Below are 21,910 nucleotides of genomic sequence, written 5' to 3' on the forward strand. Positions count from 1 at the left end.
ATTTTATAATCAGACTGTTGAGTCTGAGAGTATGTATATAGATCAGATACAAGTCTTTTCTCAGCTAGGAGGTTTGCACATATATTTCCAAGTCCATAACTTGTCTTTAAACTGTCTTCAGAGGGTCTTTTATAAAGCAATTGTTTTTAATTTTGATGAGTATACCCAGGGAAGTTGGTGTTAGGCTGTTCCTTAAGTCCCCAGGTTCCTTAGGCAGTCCCCTTACTTCTTTCCATTATTCAGAGTCTTTATATCTTTGTTTGTTGTGTTTGTTGTGCAGGGGCTTTCAGTTGAGGAACTGAAGAGCTGGGGGGAATGGGGCTACTCCTTCTTGGATCAAATGGAAACGTGAGCTCTAATGCTTTAGGGGCTGCTGGAAGAGGAGAGCCCAGTAAAGTACCTTATGAGGCAGGAGAAAATAAAAGTGTAATATACACCATCAGAGGAGCTGTTTCTAGGAGGAGGAGGTAGTTAATGTGTTCTATGTCTGTGGCAAGTTAAGAAAGTTAAAGCTGCAGACGCAGTGGAGGCAGATGTTGCATGAATACGGAGTTAAGATTTGCCCAGTTGACTCAAGGACATTAGGACAAGGGAGTTCTGAAGAGTAATAAGAATATCATTAAAATGATGAATAAAGGAATCTGACTCAGGTAGAGAGGGAAGGTAAAATAGGCAAGGACCGATTGGAATGGAAGGAAAGGAGGCCATGTGTAAGTTTCTAGCACATTCTTAGAATCAGTGACTTTGTAAAGCTCAGTCAAGAGTGAGTTAGGGCACCAGGGGTTTGGTGGAAAGGAATCTGAGAAGTTTTTGAGTAAATGACCCATATTTAGTTGGGGGCTCAGCCGGGTGTATTAGGAGAAAATGTGTTCCTCAGCTTTCCTTGGAAGTCCCTGTGGCTTGAAGGAGCTCTGTCTTGTTGCTGCAGGTAAGAAGGAGCTAGTGTAGTGCATACTTCTTAAAAGCCAACCAGAGAAGGTCTGGAGTCAGGGATAGATTGTGGGAATTAAATAAGACTTAGATTTATACACTTGAATATCTTAGAGTGAAGGAACGTGAAGATTTTCTGTGTCAATGGTTCTCAACTTTTCTGAGCATGAGAACCCCTTTTAGTCTTAAAATTTATTTATTTATTTATTTGTTTATTTATTTATTTACTTACTTACTTACTTACTTACTTATAGTGCAAGTGGGGGAGAGGAGCAGAAGGAAAGAGAGAGAAAGAGAGAGAGAATCCCAAGTAGGCAAATAGGCTCCACTCTCAGCATGGAGCCTGACACAGGGCTTGATCCCACAACCCTGGGATCATGACCTGAGTTGAAATCAAGAGTCAGATGCTCAACTGATTGAGCCACCCAGGCACCCCTATTTTGAATCTTTTAATGATAATTATTGATTGAATACTTATGTAATGAGAAGGTAGATAATCTTTGTTAAAGCAATGTGTATCTTATTATCAGAATACTGTTTAAATGGATTTCCTGTCAGTTTTATTTTTGAAATAGGTCTTATGTCCATCCATCCACTTAGATGCTCTTCTCCAACTCCCCCACTGCTACTTTAGTGCAAGGCACATCACTTTTTGCCAGGTCACTTCAGTAAGCGCGACTGTTTCTATAATCCATTTCTAATAAAAATCCAGTGATTTTTTTTAAATCCAGTGATTTTAAAAAAAATAATTGGATCACATGACTTCTGTACATTCAAATTCTTTAATAGATTTTTTATTACACTTAGAATAAAATCCTCCTCTCAAGGCTCCTCTTAGGCCAATCTTTTCCTCTCCCACTAGGCTTCAATTTCTTTGGCTCTCTTCAGACTCCTGAGCATTTCCCAGTTCTTTCCCATCCTTGAGCTTTTGCACACGCAGTTCTGGAAAAGCTCTTTCTTCTGCTCTTCCCATGGCTGGTTTTTCTCATCTTTGCTGTCTCAGATTACCCGTCACTTACCCAGCAAGTACTTTTTTGCCCACCCAAACTAAATTAGATCCTTTGGGGGCGCCTGGGTGGCGCCGTCGGTTAAGCGTCCGACTTCAGCCAGGTCACGATCTCGCGGTCCGTGAGTTCGAGCCCCGCGTCAGACTCTGGGCTGATGGCTCGGAGCCTGGAGCCTGTTTCCGATTCTGTGTCTCCCTCTCTCTCTGCCCCTCCCCCGTTCATGCTCTGTCTCTCTCTGTCCCAAAAATAAATAAATTAAAAAAAAAAAAAAAACACAAAAAACAACGTTGAAAAATAAATTAGATCCTTTGTTTACCCTCTCTTCTTATTCTTTCTCATGGAAAATTCTATCTCATCCAACTTATAGCTATCTATTGATGTGTTTATTTGCTTATTGTCTCCCGCCCTCATTTCATGAAGGCAAAGTCTACTTCTATTGAATACCCTTTTATATTAACATCAAATATGTTGCCTGGCACATAGTAGATATTCAGGAAATATTTTTTAAATAAATGCATGCATATATGAATTTGGGAAAAAAAGTACACACACATATACATAACATTAGGTCTTAGTCTTCTGATGATGGTTGCTTCACTTATGGATTCAGAAAACCATTTCATTAATTTCAGAGCCTCCCAGTGGATCCCTGCATACAAGGTGAATTTTACTCCAATCACTCATACATTTTGAGTTCCTACCATGTGCCAGACACTGTCCCAGATAGTGGGGGATATTGTACACATCATTGTTCCTTCACTGCTTATCGTCTATAGGTGAAAACCCTAGGACCCAGAAACAGAAATTGAGAAAGCAAGAGAAACCCAAATTGGAACAAAGTGACAAAGACAAGAAAGGATCAGAGAAAATCTCCAGAAACAATAACAAAACAAGTAATAAAATGGCAGTAAATACATATCTATCAATAATTACTTTGAATGTAAGTGGACTAAATGCTCCAATCAAAAGACAGAGGTGTATGAATGTATTTGAAAACAGACCCAACTAGGTGTGCCTAGGTGGCTCAGTCAGTTAAGTGTCTGACTTTGGCTCAGGTCATGATATCATGGTTCATGAGTTCAAGCCCCACGTTGGGCTGTGTGCTGACAGCTCAGGGCCTGGAGCCTGCTTCAGATTCTGTGTCTCTCTCTCTCTCTCTGTCCCTCCCCAACTCGCACTCTGTCACTCTCTCTCTCAAAAACAAATAAACATTAAAAAATAAAAAAAACCCAACTATATACTGCCTACAAGAAACTCATTTTATACCTGGAAACACCTGCAGATTGAAAGTGAGGGGGTGGAGAAACATTTATCATGTAAATGGAGGTCAAAAGAAAGCACAGAGTAACAATATTTATATCAGACCAGCTAAACTTTAAAACAAAGACTGTTACAACATAAAAGAAGGGTACTATATAATAGTAAAGGGGACAATCTAACAAGATCTAATAATTATAAATATTTATGCCTCCAACATGAAAACACCCAAATATGTAAAAGTTAATAACAAGCATAAAGGAACTGATTGATAATAACACAATAATAGTAGGGGACTTTAACACCCCACTTACATCAATGGATAGAGCATCTAAACATAAAATAGACAAGAAAACAGTGGCTTTGAATGACACTGGACCAGATGGACATAACATATATTCAGAACATTCCATCCTAAACCAGCAGAATACACATTCTTTTCAAGTGCACATGGAAAATTCTCCAGAATAGGTCTCAAGTTAGGTCATAAAACAGGCCTCAATAAATACTAAAAAGATTGAAATCATACAGTATACCTTTTTTTGACCACAACATTATGAACCTAGAATTCAACCACAAGAAAATTTGTGAAGACTACAAATGCATGGAAGTTAAACTACATGCTACTAAAACTGAACCAGGAAATCAAAGAAGAAATTTTAAAAATATATGGAAACACATAAAAATGAAAACACCACAGTCCAAAACATTGGGATACAGCAAAAGCAGTCCTAAGAGGGAAATATGTAGCAATACAGGTCTACGTCAAGAAGCAAAAGAAATCTCAAATAAACAACCTAACCTTACACCTAAAGGAGCTAGAAGAAGAACAACAAACAAAGCCTAAAGCCAGCAGAAGGAAGGAAATTACAAAGATTAGAGCAGAAGTAAAGGATGTAGAAACTAAAAAACAAAACAAAACAATAGAACAGATGAATGAAACCAGGAGTTGGTTCTTTGAAAAAATTAATAAAATTGATAATTAATAAAATCACAAATGAGAGAGGAGAAATAACAACCAGCATCACAGAAATACAAACAATTATAAGAACATATTATGAAAAACTATGCAAACAAATTGGATAACCTAGAAGAAATGGATAAATTCCTAGAAACATATAAACTACCAAAACTGAAATAGGAATCAACATTCAGAAATCTGTTGCATTTCTATATACCAGTAATGAGGCAGCAGAAAGAGAAATTAAGGAATCAGTCCCATTTACAACTGCACCAAAACCCTTAAGATACCTAAGATAAACCAAACCAAAGAGGTGAAAGACCTGTACTCTGAAAACTATAAAACACTGATGAAAGAAATTAAAGATGACACAAAGAAACAGACATTCCATGCTCATGGATTGGAAGAAAAATATTATTAAAATGTCTATACTACCCAAAGCAATCTACGCATTTATTGCAATCCTTATCAAAATATCAATAGCATTTCTCATAGAACTCGAACAAAGAATCCTAAAATCCCACAAAAGACCTGAATAGCCAAAGCAATCTTGAAAAAAAAAAAAAAAAAACATTCAAAATGGATTAAAGACCTAAATGTGAGACCTGAAGCCATAAAAATGGTCTTTGACATTGGCAATAGCAACTTTTTTCTAGATATGTCCCCTGAGGCAAGGGAAACAAAGGTAAACATAAACTATAGGGGCTTCATAAAATAAAAAGGATCTGCACAGTGAAGGAAATAATCAACAAAAGTAAAAGGCAGTCTACTGAATGGGAGAAAATATTTGCAAATGACATACCTGATAAAGGGTTAGTACTCAAAATATATAAAGAACTTATAAAACTCAGTACCCCCCAAAATGAATAATCCAATTAAAAAATGGGCAGAAGACATAAGTAGACATTTGTCAGAAGAAGACATACAGATGGCCAACAGATACATGAAGAGATGCTCAACATCACTCATCAGACAAGTACAACTCAAAACCACAATGAGATCACCTCACATGTGTCAGAATGGCTAAAATCAAAAACACAATAAACAAGTGTTGGGTGAGGATGTGGGAAAAAAAGAACTCTCTTATACTGCTGGTGGGAATGCAAACTGGTACAGTCACTGTGGAAACCAGTATGGAGGTTCCTCAAAAAGTTAAAAACAGAACTACCCTGTGATCTAGCAAATCTGCTAATTGAAAGGAATACATGCACCCCAATGTTTATAGCAGCATTACCTACCATAGCCAAACTATGGAAGCAATCCAAGTATCCATTGACCAGTAAATGGATAAAGAAGATGTGATATATATTCACAATGGAATATTACTCAGCCATAAAAAAGTATGAAATCTTGCCATATGCAATGATGTTGATAGAGCTAGAGAGTATTATGCCAAATGAAATAAGTTAGAGAAAGACAAATACCATGATTTCACTCGTGTGGTATTTAAAAAACAAAGCAAACAAGCAAAGAGGAAAAAAGAGAGGCAAACCAAGAAACAGACTCTTAACTATAGAGAACAAACTGATGGTTACCGGAAGAGAGGTGGGCGGGGGGACGGATGAAATAGGTGATAAGGACGAAGGAGTGCACTTGTTGTGATGGGCGCTGGGTGTTGTGTGGAAGTGTTAAATTACTATATTGTACACTCAGAACTAACAGCACTGTATATTAACTAACTGGAATTAAAATAAAAACTTAAAAAATAGTTTTCTATTTTCCTGCTGTTCCTAAACTGGAGAAAACAGGATTTAATCTGCTTTGTTGTACCCATCAACCAAATGGCACCAAGAACACAGCAATAATGAAAATAGTGAGGTTTTTTTTTTTTTTTTTCTTTATGCAGTGGGAAGAACACACTCCAGAGAACCTCAGAAGTGCCCCAGATGGGAGGGGCATCTTACAGGGTTTGAGCTTATGCTGGATAATTTTGAAGATGGATTTAGAGAAATGGGATCAGTTCAGAATTGGGTTTCTCAAAAGTTTTTTTTAAGGAAGTGGAGGATTAAAATAGAGCTGTCACTGATAGATAATACCAATAATGCAAAGAAAAGACGTATCAGTTAATATCTGATGTTTAGTCATTTTGGGGATCATGAAAGGGCTTTTGTCTTTGTCTCATTTTGAACATTGTTTTGCACTTTCTCAACATTAAAATATACTTGAAGCTGAATTAGTAAGAAATAACATTTACTGAACACACATTATACATGAAACATTCTTCCAAACAATTTACATATATTACCACATTTATTTCTCACAGAAACCCTAGGAAAGAAGTTGTTATGATCTCAGTGTACAAGTAAGGAAATTAACATAGGGATCTACATAATTTGTTCAAGTCCATACTACTAAGGATACAGCCCGAATTTGAATCAAGGCATCTGTTTCCAGAGGATAAGTAGTGTACTATATTTCAGTGTCTGTATAGAGTATCTCTCCCTATATTCTTTTGCCAGAATTAAAGTTTTATTTTTAATTACTTATTTTTTTTTTCCTGCAGGAGTTATGATGACTGGTCTCAGAGTGTCCCTGTAGTCAACCAGTAGGAAAAATCAGGGAGCTATAGGAAAGGCTGCATTGCTTGACTGTGGATACAGCCAAGAATCCTTAAGCCTTTGGAAGGTTAGAAATGAGCTAAGTCACTCTGGAAAGCAGCAAACTGGGTGAGGAGAGGCAGGGAGGTCCTGTAGAAGAGAAGTGCATAAATGGGATTTGGAATCACATGGACTGAAGTCTGAATCCTTGAACCAACCATCATTCACTGGTCGTATGACCTCGTGTGCTAATTTTATTTAAATAAAAAAATTGAATACAGTTGACACACAACATTACAGGTCTACAGCATAGTGATTCAGTGATTCCACGAGTTTATACATTATACTATGCTCACCATAATTATAGTTACCATCTGGCACCATACTAGCTTTTAGAATATCATGGACTGTATTCCCATGACTTATTCATTCTATAGAAACTTGTGCCCATTTTTTCCATCCCCTCATCCCCCTGCCCTCTGTTAACCATCAGTTTGTTCTCTGTATTTATAGGCCTATTTCTCTTTTTTGTTTGTTTATTTATCAGATTTTTTTAGATTCCACGTATGTGGTATTTGTCTTTCTCAGTCTGACATATTTCACTTTGCATAATACCATCTAGGTCTATTCATATCATTGCAAATGGCACGATCACATCCCTTTTTATGGCTGCCTAATATTCCATTATATTGTCTATCTTGAGAAAGAACAACAAAGCTGGAGACCTCGCAATTCCAGGTTTCAAGTCGTACTACAAAGCTGTATAGTAAAACAGTATGGTACTGCCACAAAAACACATAGATCACTGGAACAGAATAGAGAGCCCAGAAATAAACCCATGATTATATGGTCAATTAATCTATGACAAAGAAGACTAGAATATTCAATGTGGAAAAGACACTCTCTTCAATAAATTCTTAATCTGTAAGATAATATAAAATTTATACACCCTATAGTTTTTTTTTCCTGTGAAAAATAAAAAAAAATTAAAAAGTACATAAAGTACTTTAATACAGTGTTTTGTACAGTGTGGTTCTCTAGTACCATAGAGTAGGGGCTAAGTGATTAATAAGTGGTAAATATTTATATTAACTGATACCAGCATTCTGAAATCTCTATAAGCACCTTGAGTTCTCTTTAGTCGGCCAGTTTATATCCCTTGATTCTCTTCTCTCTGTCTTCCAGGTGGTGTTTCATTTGTTAGTGAAGACGTAGAAGGGTTAAATCACCTTCTCTACTTATTTTACCTGAATTCCAGTTATCGGTCCTGTGTGGGGACTCTGATTGCCCCTCAGTGGGTGTTGACGGCTGCACACTGCTTCTTACCGTAAGTGATGGGGATCCATCCACTCTGTTCCAAGGCTCCGAGGCTGGGCCTCTGCACTTCTTGTGGGAATTCTAAAAACTTTGTGGTCAAGAAATTCTAGGACTATCATGGTAAAAGGGAGTTCAGCTACTCAGATACAACTTGACTAAGGAATGTTCCACATTCTTATGTTTGACATGTCCCCAAAGGAAAAGTAATACGGTGTAATATGATACCTTACGTATAGGTAAAAATAACCTTGCAGGTCACTCTTTTTTTAAAAAAATATTTATTTATTTATTTTTGAGAGAGAGAGAGAAAGAGTGATCAGGGGAGGGGCAGAGAGAGAGGGAGACAATCCCAAGCAGGCTCTGCACTGTCAGCACAGAGCCCGTTGCGGGGCTCGAACTCACCAACTGTGAGATCATGACCTGAGCAGAAATCAAGAGTCGATGCTCAACTGACTGAGCCACCCAGGCACCCTGACCTTGCAAATCATTCTTAATGTTTTTAAGATTCATCCAAAATGTTAGGGATATGATTATATTTCATTTTTCATTACAGTATAATATTTAAATGTGACTATCACAATTTGTTCATTCTTTTCTTGGTAGACATTTGAGTTATTTCTAGGTTTCTGCTATTGTGAATGGTTACTGTAATCATAGTTGTACCATGTACCTTGGAAGGTATTCTCATGTGTATATCTGCAATACACACACACATATAGATGTATATATATACACATATACATACATACATATCGGTATATCTGCAACAACATCTCCTGGATGTCATAGAGGATGCAAATGTTCACTTTACACATACTCCAGCAATTTATAAGCATTTTCCAGCATTGAGTATTGTCCAACTTTTTTATTATTTTGCTGATTGTGTTAAATTTCTTGTTATGCTCATAATTTTATTATCTTTATTAGTAGCGATGATTGGCTTATTTTTTTCTCTTCCTCGTCCTTCTCCATCCTCCTCCTTCTGCTATTAATATTTCTTCTGGGAAATATTCTTTCATGTTTTTTGAACATTTTGTGACTTTTCAAAAAAAATTGCTTTGTAGAACTTCTATAAATGCCCTAGATATAACTCTTTTGTCAATTACGTATGTTGAAAATATCTTCTTGGTGGCTTGATCTTCTCTTTAATGGTGTATTTTGATTAATAAGAGCTCTTCATTTGACTATAATATGATTTAACACTTAAGTTATCAATCTTTATTTGTGGTTGTTGGGTATTGTGACTGGTTGAAAATATTCTTTATGACATCAAGATCAGAAAGATATTTCTTTAAGGTTATTTCTAGAGATTCTAAAGACTTGATTTTATATTTAAGTATTTATATCATTTGGAACTGATTTTTGTGAATGCTGTGAAGTAGGGATCCAGTTTTGTTGTTTTTAACATAGTAAGCTAAATATCCACATGTCATTTATCTAATGGTCTCTTCTTTCTCCAACCACCTGCAACACCACTTCTGACATCTATCAAAATTCTTTATTTTTGCATGGGTCTGTTTTGGGTCTCTCTGTCTCTGTACTGCTCCTTTGGGTTATTTATTATAGACCAATTCCACAGTGTCTTAAAAATTATGACTTTATTATAATTTGTGATGTCTGATAGGGTAGGCCAGCCATGTTTTTATTTATCAGGAACACTTAGGTATTCTTTTAAATAACTTTTCAAGCTTTATGAAAAACTCTGTTGTGATTTATTTGGAATTGCTTTAGCTCTTTGTATCAGCTGGGGAGAATTGATATTTTTCTGATATTGATTATTCCCAGCCATGGATCTGGCATATCTCTCCACTTATTTAGCTTTCCCTTTAATGCGTTTCAAGAAATTTATTTTATCTGAATACATGTCTTGCACATATCTTATTAAATTTTTTCTTAAAGTGCTTTATATTTTGCTATTATATTTTAATTGATGTACTTTCAGAAAATTATATTTTCTACTTGTTAGTGATGATGGAAATGTAATTGGTGTTCATAAATTGATCTAATGGCTTGTTGCTTTGTTATATTCTCCTACTGTTTCTAGAATTTATATATATGTTCCTGTGGATTTTCTATTTGCCATCTTTGAAAAGGGCCATTTTCATTATTATTTTAATTCTAAATAATTTTTAAAAATTTCCTCATGATTAAATCTTTCATTCATAAGTTTAGAATATGGAGGGGTAAATTTTGAGGGATAACTTTCCAAATTAAAAAAAAATTCTTTGGGTTCTAGTTTAATTGTTTTTGTGGTCAGAGAGTGTGATCTATGTGATACTAATTCTTTGAAAAGAATTGGGACTTGCTTTTCAGACCAGTATCAGGTCAATTTTTGCAACCCCCCATGTTATGAAAGAATGTATACTCTCTAATTTTAGGGTAGAAGTCTCTCTATATATCAAACTTCAATTGTGTACTTTAAGTCTTTGGTATCCTTACTATTTTTTTTTCTTAATAAATCAATAATTGAGAGATTTAAGTTGAAATATTCTTCTGTATTAGTAGAGCAAAATAGTCCTATAACTTTATTACTTTTTTAAAAAATATTTTTTAGGGTATTTTATTAAATATATGTAAATTTAGGTACATTTATAATGTAGGTACTTTGTGTACATTCCCAATAAATCAAGGCTATTACTGTATGTCATTACTCTCATATAGATAATATTGTTTGTCTTAGAGCCTATTTATCAGATATTAACATGCCAATCCTGGTTGGTTGTTTGGTTAGTTAGTATTGTCCTGGTATATCATTTTACGTCTTTACTTTTCTGCCTTTCTGTATCTTTTTTATTTAAACACATCTCTTAATTTACATATAGCAGGATTTCTAAAAATACAGTTTGTAATTTCTGTCTTTTAACTGGTGAGTTTAGGCCATTTGTATTTATTTTGATTATTATTATACTCAGACTTGTTTCTACCTATTTTGAATTTCTACTCTTTATATTTGTGTGAAAATGCTTTTGCCCTTTTACTTGATTAATATTTTAGATACCTTTTAATTCTTATTTCATTTTTGTTGTCGAATATACACATGTCCTATTCTTTATAAATTTTAATATGGAAATTTAATGTAACAGAATTCAAAGTTAAACAATATCCGAATGTCTTCCTTATACCCCTTCTTCATTATGGTCCATCCATATCCCTCAGAGGCAACCACTATTCTCTTGTTTTTCCACCATAGTTTAGTTTTACATGTCATAGAGCTGCCTTAAACTAAAATGCACTCACTATAATTTGCCTGAATCATCTATTTATCATAAATTCTTTAAAATATAAGATTCTGCAATTACTTATAAATATATTTTATGATAAGTCACAAAATTTCTTAACAGAAGGAAAAAAGAGAAATAGAGGAAGGATAAAATATTAGAGGGCACTGGTTTTAGTTATTAAATCAACACTATAAACATGAATGACTTTCCTTCAGCAAGAAAGGAGAGTAATCTTAGAAACAGAAAAAGCCAATTTGACACACAAGATACACAAGAGAGTTGCTAAAACTGATTTAAACAAGTTTGTTTATTTATTTTGAGAGAGAGAGAGAGAGCACCTGCATGGGAGGGGCAGAGAGAGAGAGGGAGACAGAGAGAAACCCAAGCAGGCTCCGCACTGTCAGTGTGGAGCCTGATGTGGGGCTTGAACCCATGAACCGTGAGATCATGCACTGAGCCAAAATCAAGAATTGGACGCCTAACTGACTGAACCACCCAGGTTCAGTTGTAGAAGTTGTATAATTTAAGTTGTATAATTAAAACACCAGTACTCCTTAATTCCCAAGGTATGGAAATGGAGGGACGAGGGTCATTAAGTGATCTCTCATTTAGAAAGATAAAAGAGAAAGAATCTTATCATGAAGGCTTCTTTCCTTTTTGTTCTAATGTATCTGTCAAATGAACAACCTTGCACCTGTCAAAAGTTCCTCTGAGGGCGACTGTACTTTCTTATTGTCCTTGGGGAATTATGCCAACTGGAGAGCTATCACATGAATTTAAACACAAAGGGAGCATGTGTTTGGTACAAAGAACCAAATAGACTAAGATGATCCAATGAGAACTATAACAGTCAGTTACGATACCCTGGCCAAAGACCAGTCATCCCCATCTAAGCACCTAGCAGAATCCTTCACTTCAAGCAGATGAAACTAAGTGTGGTAGTTCTCAGGAACACAACAAAACTAAGGAAAGTCCTTATAATGTATAATACCTTGTAAAAGCGAGCCAAAGCAAAATTTATTTAAAGGATGCTGCTCTGATGAGATCTTTTAAACTTGTCAGTCCTTGGGATTGACTGAAGAATGAATTTATCAGGCCTATTTCTGTCCTCTCTCTTTAGACTTTATCTGATAACTGTCCATAAGGCGACAAAGACAGACTGAGAGACAAATGGTACTGTTGTTAGGAGACAATATAAACTTAGCATTTGGGAGCTCAACAACAACAAAAATTGATGCTCAGTACCAGTGTGGTACCTATCTCACTGCTGGCGCTAGAGAAATCCCTGAGTGACTGACTCAGGGGCCTCACAGGAGTGCCCTGTTCTGAATTTCGGGTTAAAAAAAAAACTTTTTTTAACATTTATCCATTTATGAGAGACAGAGAGCACAAGCAGGGGAGGGGCAAAGAGAGAGGGAGACACAGAATCCAAAGCAGCCTCCAGGCTCCGAGCTGTCAGCACAGAGACCAACGCGGGGCTCGAACTCACAAGCTGTGAGATCATGACCTGAGCCAAAGTCAGACGCTTAGCTGACTGAGCCACCCAGGTGCCCCTGAATTTAGGGTTTTGAGCCATGTTAGCGAGAGTGGATCTCAACTGGATCTCAGTGGAAAACCAGGATCTTTGACTACTGTTTTCCCAAAGATCTACCAGAAGACCCTGTTAATCCAGCAGTTTTGATAGACATGAGTAAAGCATAGTATATTCAGGTGATCCTCCATACCTTTAAAATATTTAACCTCTCGAAGCTGTTACTCATTTCCTCTTTACAGTTTCACATTTCCTGTTTCCCCCAACTCCCAAAGAAGCCTCCCTAACAGAACCTACTACTTTCATAAAAGCCTTGACTATCCATTTGCATGCTTCTTTCTGCTGTTTCTAGGTCTTGAATTGGAGCTTCTCTCGAGAATTATGCTAAGAGTAGAGCCCAAGCCATTGCACTGCTTAACTCCTGGAGGCACCATCCCCATTATAGTCTATGTGAATGGTAACCCATTGACTTGTATAGTGCATCACCTGCATGACCCCATGTGGCACCTACATATAAAAGATCAAATGGACAGGGGCACTGGGTGGCTCAGTCATTTGAGCGTCTGACTTTGGCTCAGGTTGTGATCTCATGGTTTGTGGGTTCGAGCCCTGTGTCAGCCTCTGTGCCAATAGCTCAGAGCCTGGAGCCTGTTTTGGATTCTGTGTCTCCTTCTCTCTCTGCCCCTCCCCTGCTCGTGCCCTCTCTCTCTCAAAAATAAATAAACATTAAAAAATTAAAAAAAAAAAAGATCAAATGGGCAAACATGAGAGGAAAAGATTAAATGGGTTACTATAGAAGGAAATTGTGTGTGTGTGTGGGGGGGGGGGGGGCAGTGATTAGCCTTGTGACCTGTGAGTGTCAATCCTTTTTTTTTTTCTTTTTCATTTTCCAGAGATCTTTGGGTCATCTTTCATGATAGTTCTGCAAATCTTCGAGACTTTCATGGGGAGATTTTACCTTATGAGAAGATCATTATTCACCCAAACTTCACTGCCACCTCTCCTAAAAATGACCTCATGCTGATAAAGTTGTCTGTACCTTTCACTTTCTTCTCCACCAATATGTTTCAGTTGCCTACTCTCAAGAATGCAGTTAAAGATTGCTTGATTCACACCTGGTTACAGACTAAAGACTTTATTGGTGAGTGACTATCAAAAAGAAGAGATAGTTCTTGGATATATTCACATCTTCAAGATCTCTGAGGAATTAGGGGAAGGAATTGGAACTTAGAGGCCTAGTGTCAGATTTCTAAGCCTGTGTGGAAAACTAGAAATGGCATGAGCGGTATTGGCTTTCTACAGAAGAGATGATCTTTTGGGCCTTGAGAATCGATTCCTAGATCAAGGTGTTACATGTGTGTATCCCATTGGCACACCCTGCAGGGACTGGAACTCAGGGATCTATGTTTGAGTATTGGTTCTACCATTCATTGTAGGTTTATGAACAAATTCTTTAACTTCTTTGGATCTTAATTTGAAAATTGGTAAAAAATCCTACTTTCCCTTGACCTAACAGGAGTGATATTGTTATCAATCACAATGATAATGACTACCATTTGCTGATCGCTGATTACCTACCAAGCACTAAGCATACTTAGATATTATACAGTCATCATCACATATCATGTAGATATGTTTTCTTGGGATTAATACCTTATAAAAGAGGAAACTAAGACTTTGAGAAATTAATTATCCAAGATCATGAACTTGGTGATGACAGAGCTTGGATTCAGATCTTGTTTGATGTGTGGAGTATCTTCTCACCAACCATCCCTTGATGCTGATCATCTTTCAGAGATGATAAACAGAGCAGGAGGATGTGTTTGACCCATGGTGTGTTCCATCAGTTCTTCTGCAGTCCATTCTTACTGAGAAGAAGGCTTGAAGGAGAAGGAGGTAGGATGCCTTATGAAAAGGCAAACGGGAATGAAAGTCTCCTTTATTTCTTGTGCTTAGGAAATTCACATAGTAAGCTGCAAAGTGTCACGGCTCAATTGAACTTTAATGTAAACTGCAAAAAAATACTGGGTGAAAAACTCCTTGAAGACATGTTCTGTATGGGACCCACGCTAGGAAGTCAGGATCACTGCCAGGTAAGTCTTCTTACCTCATTTGTGCATAAACTCAGTCTCTGTGTCTCTCCTCCTTCATCAAGGGTCCATCTCGATTTTTCAGTAGGCTAGGAGCTCAGAGAATAAGGGGCTAAAGAATGATCACTCTTCTCCCCCCTGTGATAGAGACAAGAGAAATAGATTTTCGAGGAGTGGAAAGCTGTCTTCCAGATAGTTCTTTGAAATAATCTGTCTAGGGATGAGTGGGAGGTATAAGGGTAGTTAGTGCATTGGAAAGAAGCTTTCATACTAGATTCTTATATCCTGGACCCCTTTGCATGGCAAATATAGTGGCTTTCATTTTTGTTCAGGTATGAAATCTCAGGTGGTAAGGAAGTTCTCATTCCTGTACTCTATCTGGCAGGTGGTCACAGCTGCACCAGCCATATGTGGCGGTGAATTACAAGGGATTTTGTCTTGGGAAACCGGATGTATTCTAACAGGATACATTGTTGTCTTCACTGACCTACACAGCTACGTGCCATGGATCAAGAACATTATTTCTACAAAATAAGCTGATGTAGAGCTCCACTGATACCCTTACCTCCCAGCTGATCCACGGCAACCACATTATGTATCACAGTCCCAGTCTTTCCTAGGATCTAGGCTTGATTGGAGTTTCAAAAGAGATCATTGATGATTCCTGGGTGTTGGCATGACTCTAGTCTTTCTTTTTATTTTATTTTTTTTAACATTTATTAATTTTTGAGAGACAGAGAGAGCATGAGTGGGGGAATGACACAGAGAGAGCGAGACACAATCTGAAGCAGGCTGCAAGCTCCGAGCTGTCAGCACAGAACCCAGCCTGGGGGTCCAACTCATGGAGCACGAGATCATGACCTGAGCTGAAGTCAGATGCTTAACTGACTGAGCCACCCAGGCACTCCTAGTATCTCTTTTTAAATGTTATTTATTTTTGAGAGAGAGCGCATGTGTGAGAGAGAGCAGGGGAGGGACAGAGAGAGAGGGAGACAGAGAATCCAAAGCAGGCTCTGTGCTGTCCAGCGCAAAGCCCTATGTGGGTCTCCAACCCACAAATTGTGAGATTATGACCTGAACTGAAGTCAGACACTCAAGACTGAGCCACCCAGGCACCCTGACTCTAGTCTCTTTAATGTTCCTAACACTGAAAACATGAATGCTGGCCTCAAGAAGTGGAGTTCACCCAGGAAGCTTTTGGGATTCTACCAATTCAGATATTTCTGTTAAAATACTCCCTGCCATATCTTAAGAACACAAAAAACGAGTGGAAATGAGGGATAATAACTACCAAGAGTTTATTTGGGCGAAGTGTAAACCACATAGCTGAGCAGTAATTTGCCAAAAGTTGGTCAGATGATTAGCAATTTTTCTAATGACCAAGTGTCTCCTGGGTATGTGTATGTGTGTGTGTGTGTGTGTGTGTGCATGTTTGTGTGTACAGGTGGTGCAGTTAGTTTCCATTAGTTACTTAAAAGATCTATAGAATTCAAGTTTGCCTAGGTTTACTGAGGCCACCCAAAGGTCTTTGTAATATTTGGAATAAGGATTTCTGTATTTTGAACTATAGCTGTTATGCATAATGATATTCATTATGCATAAATGATTCATAAATGATAGATGAGGTTTTTTTCCAGGACATTTTCCTTCCAGTTTACTGCTTTTTATTTAAAATCACACATACTTTCTTAAAGGGGTACAAAGTGGTGGAATTCATGAGGATTTTGCCTTGGAGTTTTCATACATGCCCCTGAATACAACCTTCTATACGACGTGTGAATTCATGAGCACACACTTCCATCCACAAGCACACTCAAAAAACACTTGTCATTCCAAAAATGTGTTCTCTACATATTATTTTTCTTTAGTTCATGATAGATTAAACTGATTTTAAACTAAAGCCTATCTATTTTCATATAAAATATTGACTCTTCAAGAAATTTGTGCCTGAAATGTGAAATGCATTTTTGTTTTTCCCATGCTGTGAAATGTTGGGATTTCCTAAAATTCAAATTGCCACCCAGTTGATTAAATCACATACTTTTCCAAAGATTCAGAAAACTAAAATAGTTTTCTTTTTAAGGCTCTTATGGAGATCAGAGATAATGTGGGAAACGTTTTATATGCAGAGGAATAGTATAGGGATTGGCAGCGGTTAGTAGTTTTGACAGTTTCCACCTGTTTCACCCTTTTGCCTATTTAATTCCTACTACTTCAAGTTGCTAACAATCCTTTTCGCCTTTATCATATGCCAGGCTGTCTATTGTCATCAGCCGGCTGAACTAGTTGCAACTGAACTTTTTACTGAGATGATCTTTCTAACAACCTACCCTGATTCCTGTCCTTTGTTTTTTTTCTTGCCTCTTACCTAGAGCTCTTACTGTCTCCATTCCACTGCAGTTGTTCTAGGCTGAATCGGATGTTTTAATTATAAGCCTTTCCTTATTGATTAGGTCATAAATCCTTCCATTATTGGGCATTTTTACTTCTTTATATTTTCTGGACTTGAGTTTTCCTTGTATGAGTTTTCCTTCTCTCCATCTCATCTCACTCCTCAATTTGAAAAGGAAAAGGTAAGTATGTCTCTCCAGCTGTGTCTGTCTGTCTGTCTATCTATCTATCTATCTATCTATCTACCGATCTATCCATCTAATCAACATCTCATCATCATCTGTTTGTCTAACCGAGACTGGGCTGTTTGTCGCACGACTAATTTTTGGAGTGTGCAAATACGTTTCTAATTATCCTGTCAATTTCACCTAAACTCCAATTCTGCATATGACTGGTTCCAAAGACTATTTTAAGTTAGTTTACCAAGAATTTCACGTGTCACATCCACCTTCCCCTCCTGACATTCCCAGCAACCACTGCTCATTTCCTTTCTGGTTCCTTATTCTCTGGTACATGGGCTGGAGCTAATGCTCCATGACCTTCTCTGTAGCTTAAGTACATTGCAGTAAAATGGATCCCTGATACCAACCAACAGATTTCAGTATAGTAAATGGAGAATAGGGACAGGAATGCTTGCCCTGTTTGATCAAGTGGATGGCTCTTCTCTGCACTCTGGTTTCCCATCTTATCTCCAAGCTTGTGATTCAATCATGTCTGACCTTCAGCTCAGGAGGAGAGGGATCACCTCTTGGGTACATAATTTTATTTATATATTACTTCAAAGATCCTTTCTGAATTCATGTGTCTATGTTACATATTTGGCTTCTATTTACCCCTCACTTATTTATTCATCTTAGACCCATTCCAACTTCCTGGGGAGTTCATTCAGAAATCTGTTTCTGGGTCTTCGTTTCTATTGTTTCCCTGGGTAAACTATTGTAACCTCACCATACTTGCCGACCACTTAATGCTTCTGGCATCACAGTTTTTCTTCCTCAGTCCATGTCCTTCTTTGGAGGAGATTGATATCCAGTTTCAGTAGACTGTGGTTCAGTTCTTAGCCTAGAATTGACAAACTATAAATTTGGGAAATCAATGAGCTTTGATTTTTAGATTGGCTTTATGTATAAAACAAAAAGAGTTAGACTGGATGATCTCAGTAGCGGACACTGTAACTGCCCTCCCACAGTCCTCTCCACCCCTCCTTTGTTAGGTCACAGTCATCCCCTAGGGTGCAGTCTGACCTAAACTTATCAGTGAGCTCCCTGTGTCTGGCTCAGGGATGGATATATGATGCAATTTGGCTTATGAAACATCAGTGTCTTAATGTTCAGTGTTGAGATAACATTGTAATGAGCTCTGTTGAGACCTTGTGTGGGCAGTGTGGCAGGCGAATGAGACATCAGAATTGCTGCTGTCGGGGAAGCTGCCTAAGGATCACATGCATTCACGGAGGAGGTTGAGACAAGAGAATGGCCCAGAAATGTAGCTGTAGCTGAAGTCCTGATTAAACCATTCCAGAATTTAAGTCTTTTCTCTGGATAGTTTTAGTAATATAATCTACTACTAAATTCCTTTCAGTGTTTAGGACAATTTGAGTTGGGCTTTCTGTTGCTATAATTAAAAACATATCCAGGGATACAGTTTCCAAGTCCCTTCTGTCTCTGCTATCAATCTAGACTAATGTGTGCTAAATGCCCGGTGTATCCATTCTTACTAATTTTCAGAAATACCTGTGGGCTCATTTTTATTAGACACAAACATTCTGCATCTTCTCAAATTTTTTAGTTTTATTCATTATAGTCAGAAAATACACTTTGAATGATTTCAGTCTTTGTAACCTTATTGAGACTTGTGGGCTAACGTGACCTATCTTGGATAATGTTCTGTGTGCACTTGAGAAGAATGTGTATTCTCTGCTTCTGTTGGGTGGAGTGAACTCTGTTTGTTAGGCCTAGTTAGTTTATTTTATTGTTCAAGTATTCTATTTCCTTACTAATCTTCTGTTTACATGTTTTACTGAAAGTGACATAATGAAGTTCTTCCTTCAATTTTGTTAATATTTGCTTCATATAATGTGGGTCTTTGTTGTTTGGAACATATATAATCATTTTTTTTGCTAAATTGAATTTTTTATTAATGTATAATGTCTTTTGTCTCTTGCAACAGTTTTTGACTGAAAGTCTATTTTGTCTGATATTAGTATAGTTACTTTAGCTCTCTTTTGGTTAGTATTTATATGGAGTATCTTCTTCCGTCTGTTCAACCTATTTGTGTCTTTGGATCTAAAGTGAATTTCATGTAGCTTATGAAGGAAATTGAAGGATACACAAAGAAATGGAAAAATATTCCATGCTTAAAGATTGGAATAACAAATATTGTTAAAATTTCAGTACTATCCAAAGCAATCAACACATTCAGTGCAATCCCTACCAAAATAGCACCAGCATTCTTCACAGAGCTAGAACAAACAATCCTAAAATTTGTATGGAACCACAAAAGACCCCAAATGGCCAAAGGAAAAGAAAACTAAAGCTGGAAGCATCCAAATATCAGACTTTTAACCTGTATTACAAGGCTGTAATCATCAAGACAGATGGTATTGGCATAAAAACAGACACATAGATCAATGGAACAGAATAGAGAACCCAGAAATGGACCCACAAATACATGGTCAACTAATCTTCAACAAAACAGGAAAGAGTATCCAGTGGAAAAAAGACAGTCTCTTTAGCAAATGGTGCTGGGAGCACTGGACAACAACATGCAGAATGAAACTAGACCACTGTCTTACACCGTACACAAAAATAAATCCAAAATGGGTGAAAGACCTAAACGTGAGACAGGAAACCATCAAAATCCTAGAGAAGAAAACAGGCAGCAACCTCTTTGACCTAGGCTGCAGCAACTTCTCACTTGACATGTTTCCAGAGGCAAGGGAAACAAAAGCAAAAGTGATCTGTTGGGACCTCATTGAGATAAAAAGCTTCTAGGGGTGTCTTGGTGGCTCAGTTAAGCATGCCACTTCAGCTCAGGTCATGATCTCACGGTTTGTGAGTTTGAGCCCTGCATCCGGCTCTGTGCTGACAGCTAAGAGCGTGGAGCCTGCTTCAGATTCTCTCTCTCTCTCTCTCTCTCTCTCTCTCTCTCTCTCTCTTTCTCTCTCTCTCTCTCTGCCCCTCCCCCACTCACACTCTGTCTGTCTCTCTTAAAAATGAATAAACATTAAAAAATTAAAAGATAAAAAGCTTCTGCACAGCAAATGAAACAATCAATAAAACTAAAGGCAAACAACAGAATGGGAGAAGATATTTGCAAATGACATATCGCATAAAGGGTTAGTATCTAAAATCTATAAAGAACTTATCAAACTCAACACCCAAAAAACAAATAATCCAGTGAAGAAATGGACAGAAGACATGAATAGACACTTTTCCAAAGAAGACATCCAGATTACTAACAGACACATGAAAAGATGCTCAACACCACTCATCATCAGGGAAATACAAATCAAAGCCACAATGAGATACCACCTCACACCTGTCAGAATGGTTAAAATTAACAACTCAGAAAATAGCAGATGTTGGTGAGGATGTGGAGAAAGGGGATCCCTATTGCACTGTTCATGGGAATGCAAACTGGTGTTGCCACTCTGGGAAACAATGTGGAGGTTCCTCAAAAAATTAAAAATAGAACTACTGTATGACAGCAATTGCACTACAAGGAATTTATCCAAAGGACAAACATGCTAATTTGAAGGGGCACATGCACCCCAATGTTTATAGCAGCACTATCAACAACAACCATTGGAAAGAGCCCAAATGTCCATCAACTGATGAATGGATTAAGAAGATGTGGTACACACACACACACACACACATGCACACACACACACACACACACACACACACACACACACACTGGAATACTACTTGGCAATTAAAAAGAATGAAATCTTGCCATTTGCAACAACATGGATGCTATTGGAGGGTATTATGCTAAACAAAATAAGTCATAGAAAGAAAGATACCACATGATCTCATTCATATGTAGAAGTTGAGAAACTTAACAGATGAACATAGGGGAAGGGAAGAAAAAACAAGATAAAAACAAAGAGGGAGGCAAATCATAAGAGACTCTTAAACACAGAGGGTTGATGAGAGGGGTGAATGGGGGGATTGGTTAAATGGGTTATAGTCATCATAGAGGGCACTATTTGGGATCAGCACTGGTTGTCATATGTAAGAGATGAATCACTGGGTTCTACTCTGAAGCCAAGACTACACTGTATGTTAATTAACTTGAGAATAAAAAAAATAAGTAAAGGGAGTTTCATGTAGACAGCGTACACACAGGCTCATTTAAAAAAATTCCTGCTAGTCTCTGTATTTTGATTGAAGAATTTAATCTGTTTTACATTGAAAGTAGTTGCTGATAAGCAAGGACTTCTGTAATTTTGCTGTTTGTTTTGTGCAAGTCTTAGACTTTTCTGTTTTCATTTTCTTCATTCCTTTATTTCCTTCATTACTGTCTTCTGTTTTGTTGTGTTGATTTTTCTTGCACTAAACTGATTCCCTTATATTTTCCTTCTGTGTATATATTTTTAGCTATTTTCTTTCTGTGATTATATTTAACATCCTAAATTTATAACATGTAGTTTGAATTGAT

At 37.2% G+C, this 21,910-nt stretch overlaps 2 protein-coding genes across 8 annotated transcripts in view; one reads left to right on the plus strand and one right to left on the minus strand.

Annotated features, from left to right (window-relative positions):
• The window catches only part of PRSS37 (serine protease 37), a 29,795-nt gene extending 11,411 nt beyond the window's left edge, over window positions 1-18,384 (minus strand). Inside the window, exons 1-2 of the mRNA XM_042973946.1 lie at window positions 18,191-18,384; window positions 14,869-14,989 (exon numbers count right to left, since the gene is read on the minus strand). The gene's annotated coding sequence lies outside the window, so the exon portion shown is untranslated. The remainder of the gene's footprint in view (window positions 1-14,868; window positions 14,990-18,190) is intronic.
• The window catches only part of LOC102968696 (olfactory receptor 9A4-like), an 82,330-nt gene that overhangs the window by 3,386 nt on the left and 57,034 nt on the right, over window positions 1-21,910 (plus strand). For 2 of the 7 annotated variants that reach the window (XM_007090827.3, XM_042973926.1), the window contains 4 exons: window positions 7,878-8,019; window positions 13,655-13,902; window positions 14,718-14,854; window positions 15,237-15,518. In XM_007090827.3, coding sequence (XP_007090889.1) covers window positions 7,878-8,019; window positions 13,655-13,902; window positions 14,718-14,854; window positions 15,237-15,386 — 677 coding nt within the window. In that variant the 3' untranslated portion in view covers window positions 15,387-15,518. Of the gene's footprint in view, window positions 1-280; window positions 332-6,658; window positions 6,781-7,877; window positions 8,020-13,654; window positions 13,903-14,717; window positions 14,855-15,236; window positions 15,519-21,910 lie in introns of those variants that run through there. The other 5 variants (XR_006213366.1, XM_042973932.1, XR_006213367.1 and 2 more) reach the window with 4 other exon arrangements.

This window comes from Panthera tigris, chromosome A2 (genome assembly GCF_018350195.1).
Source record: "Panthera tigris isolate Pti1 chromosome A2, P.tigris_Pti1_mat1.1, whole genome shotgun sequence".
Taxonomy (NCBI): domain Eukaryota; kingdom Metazoa; phylum Chordata; class Mammalia; order Carnivora; family Felidae; genus Panthera; species Panthera tigris.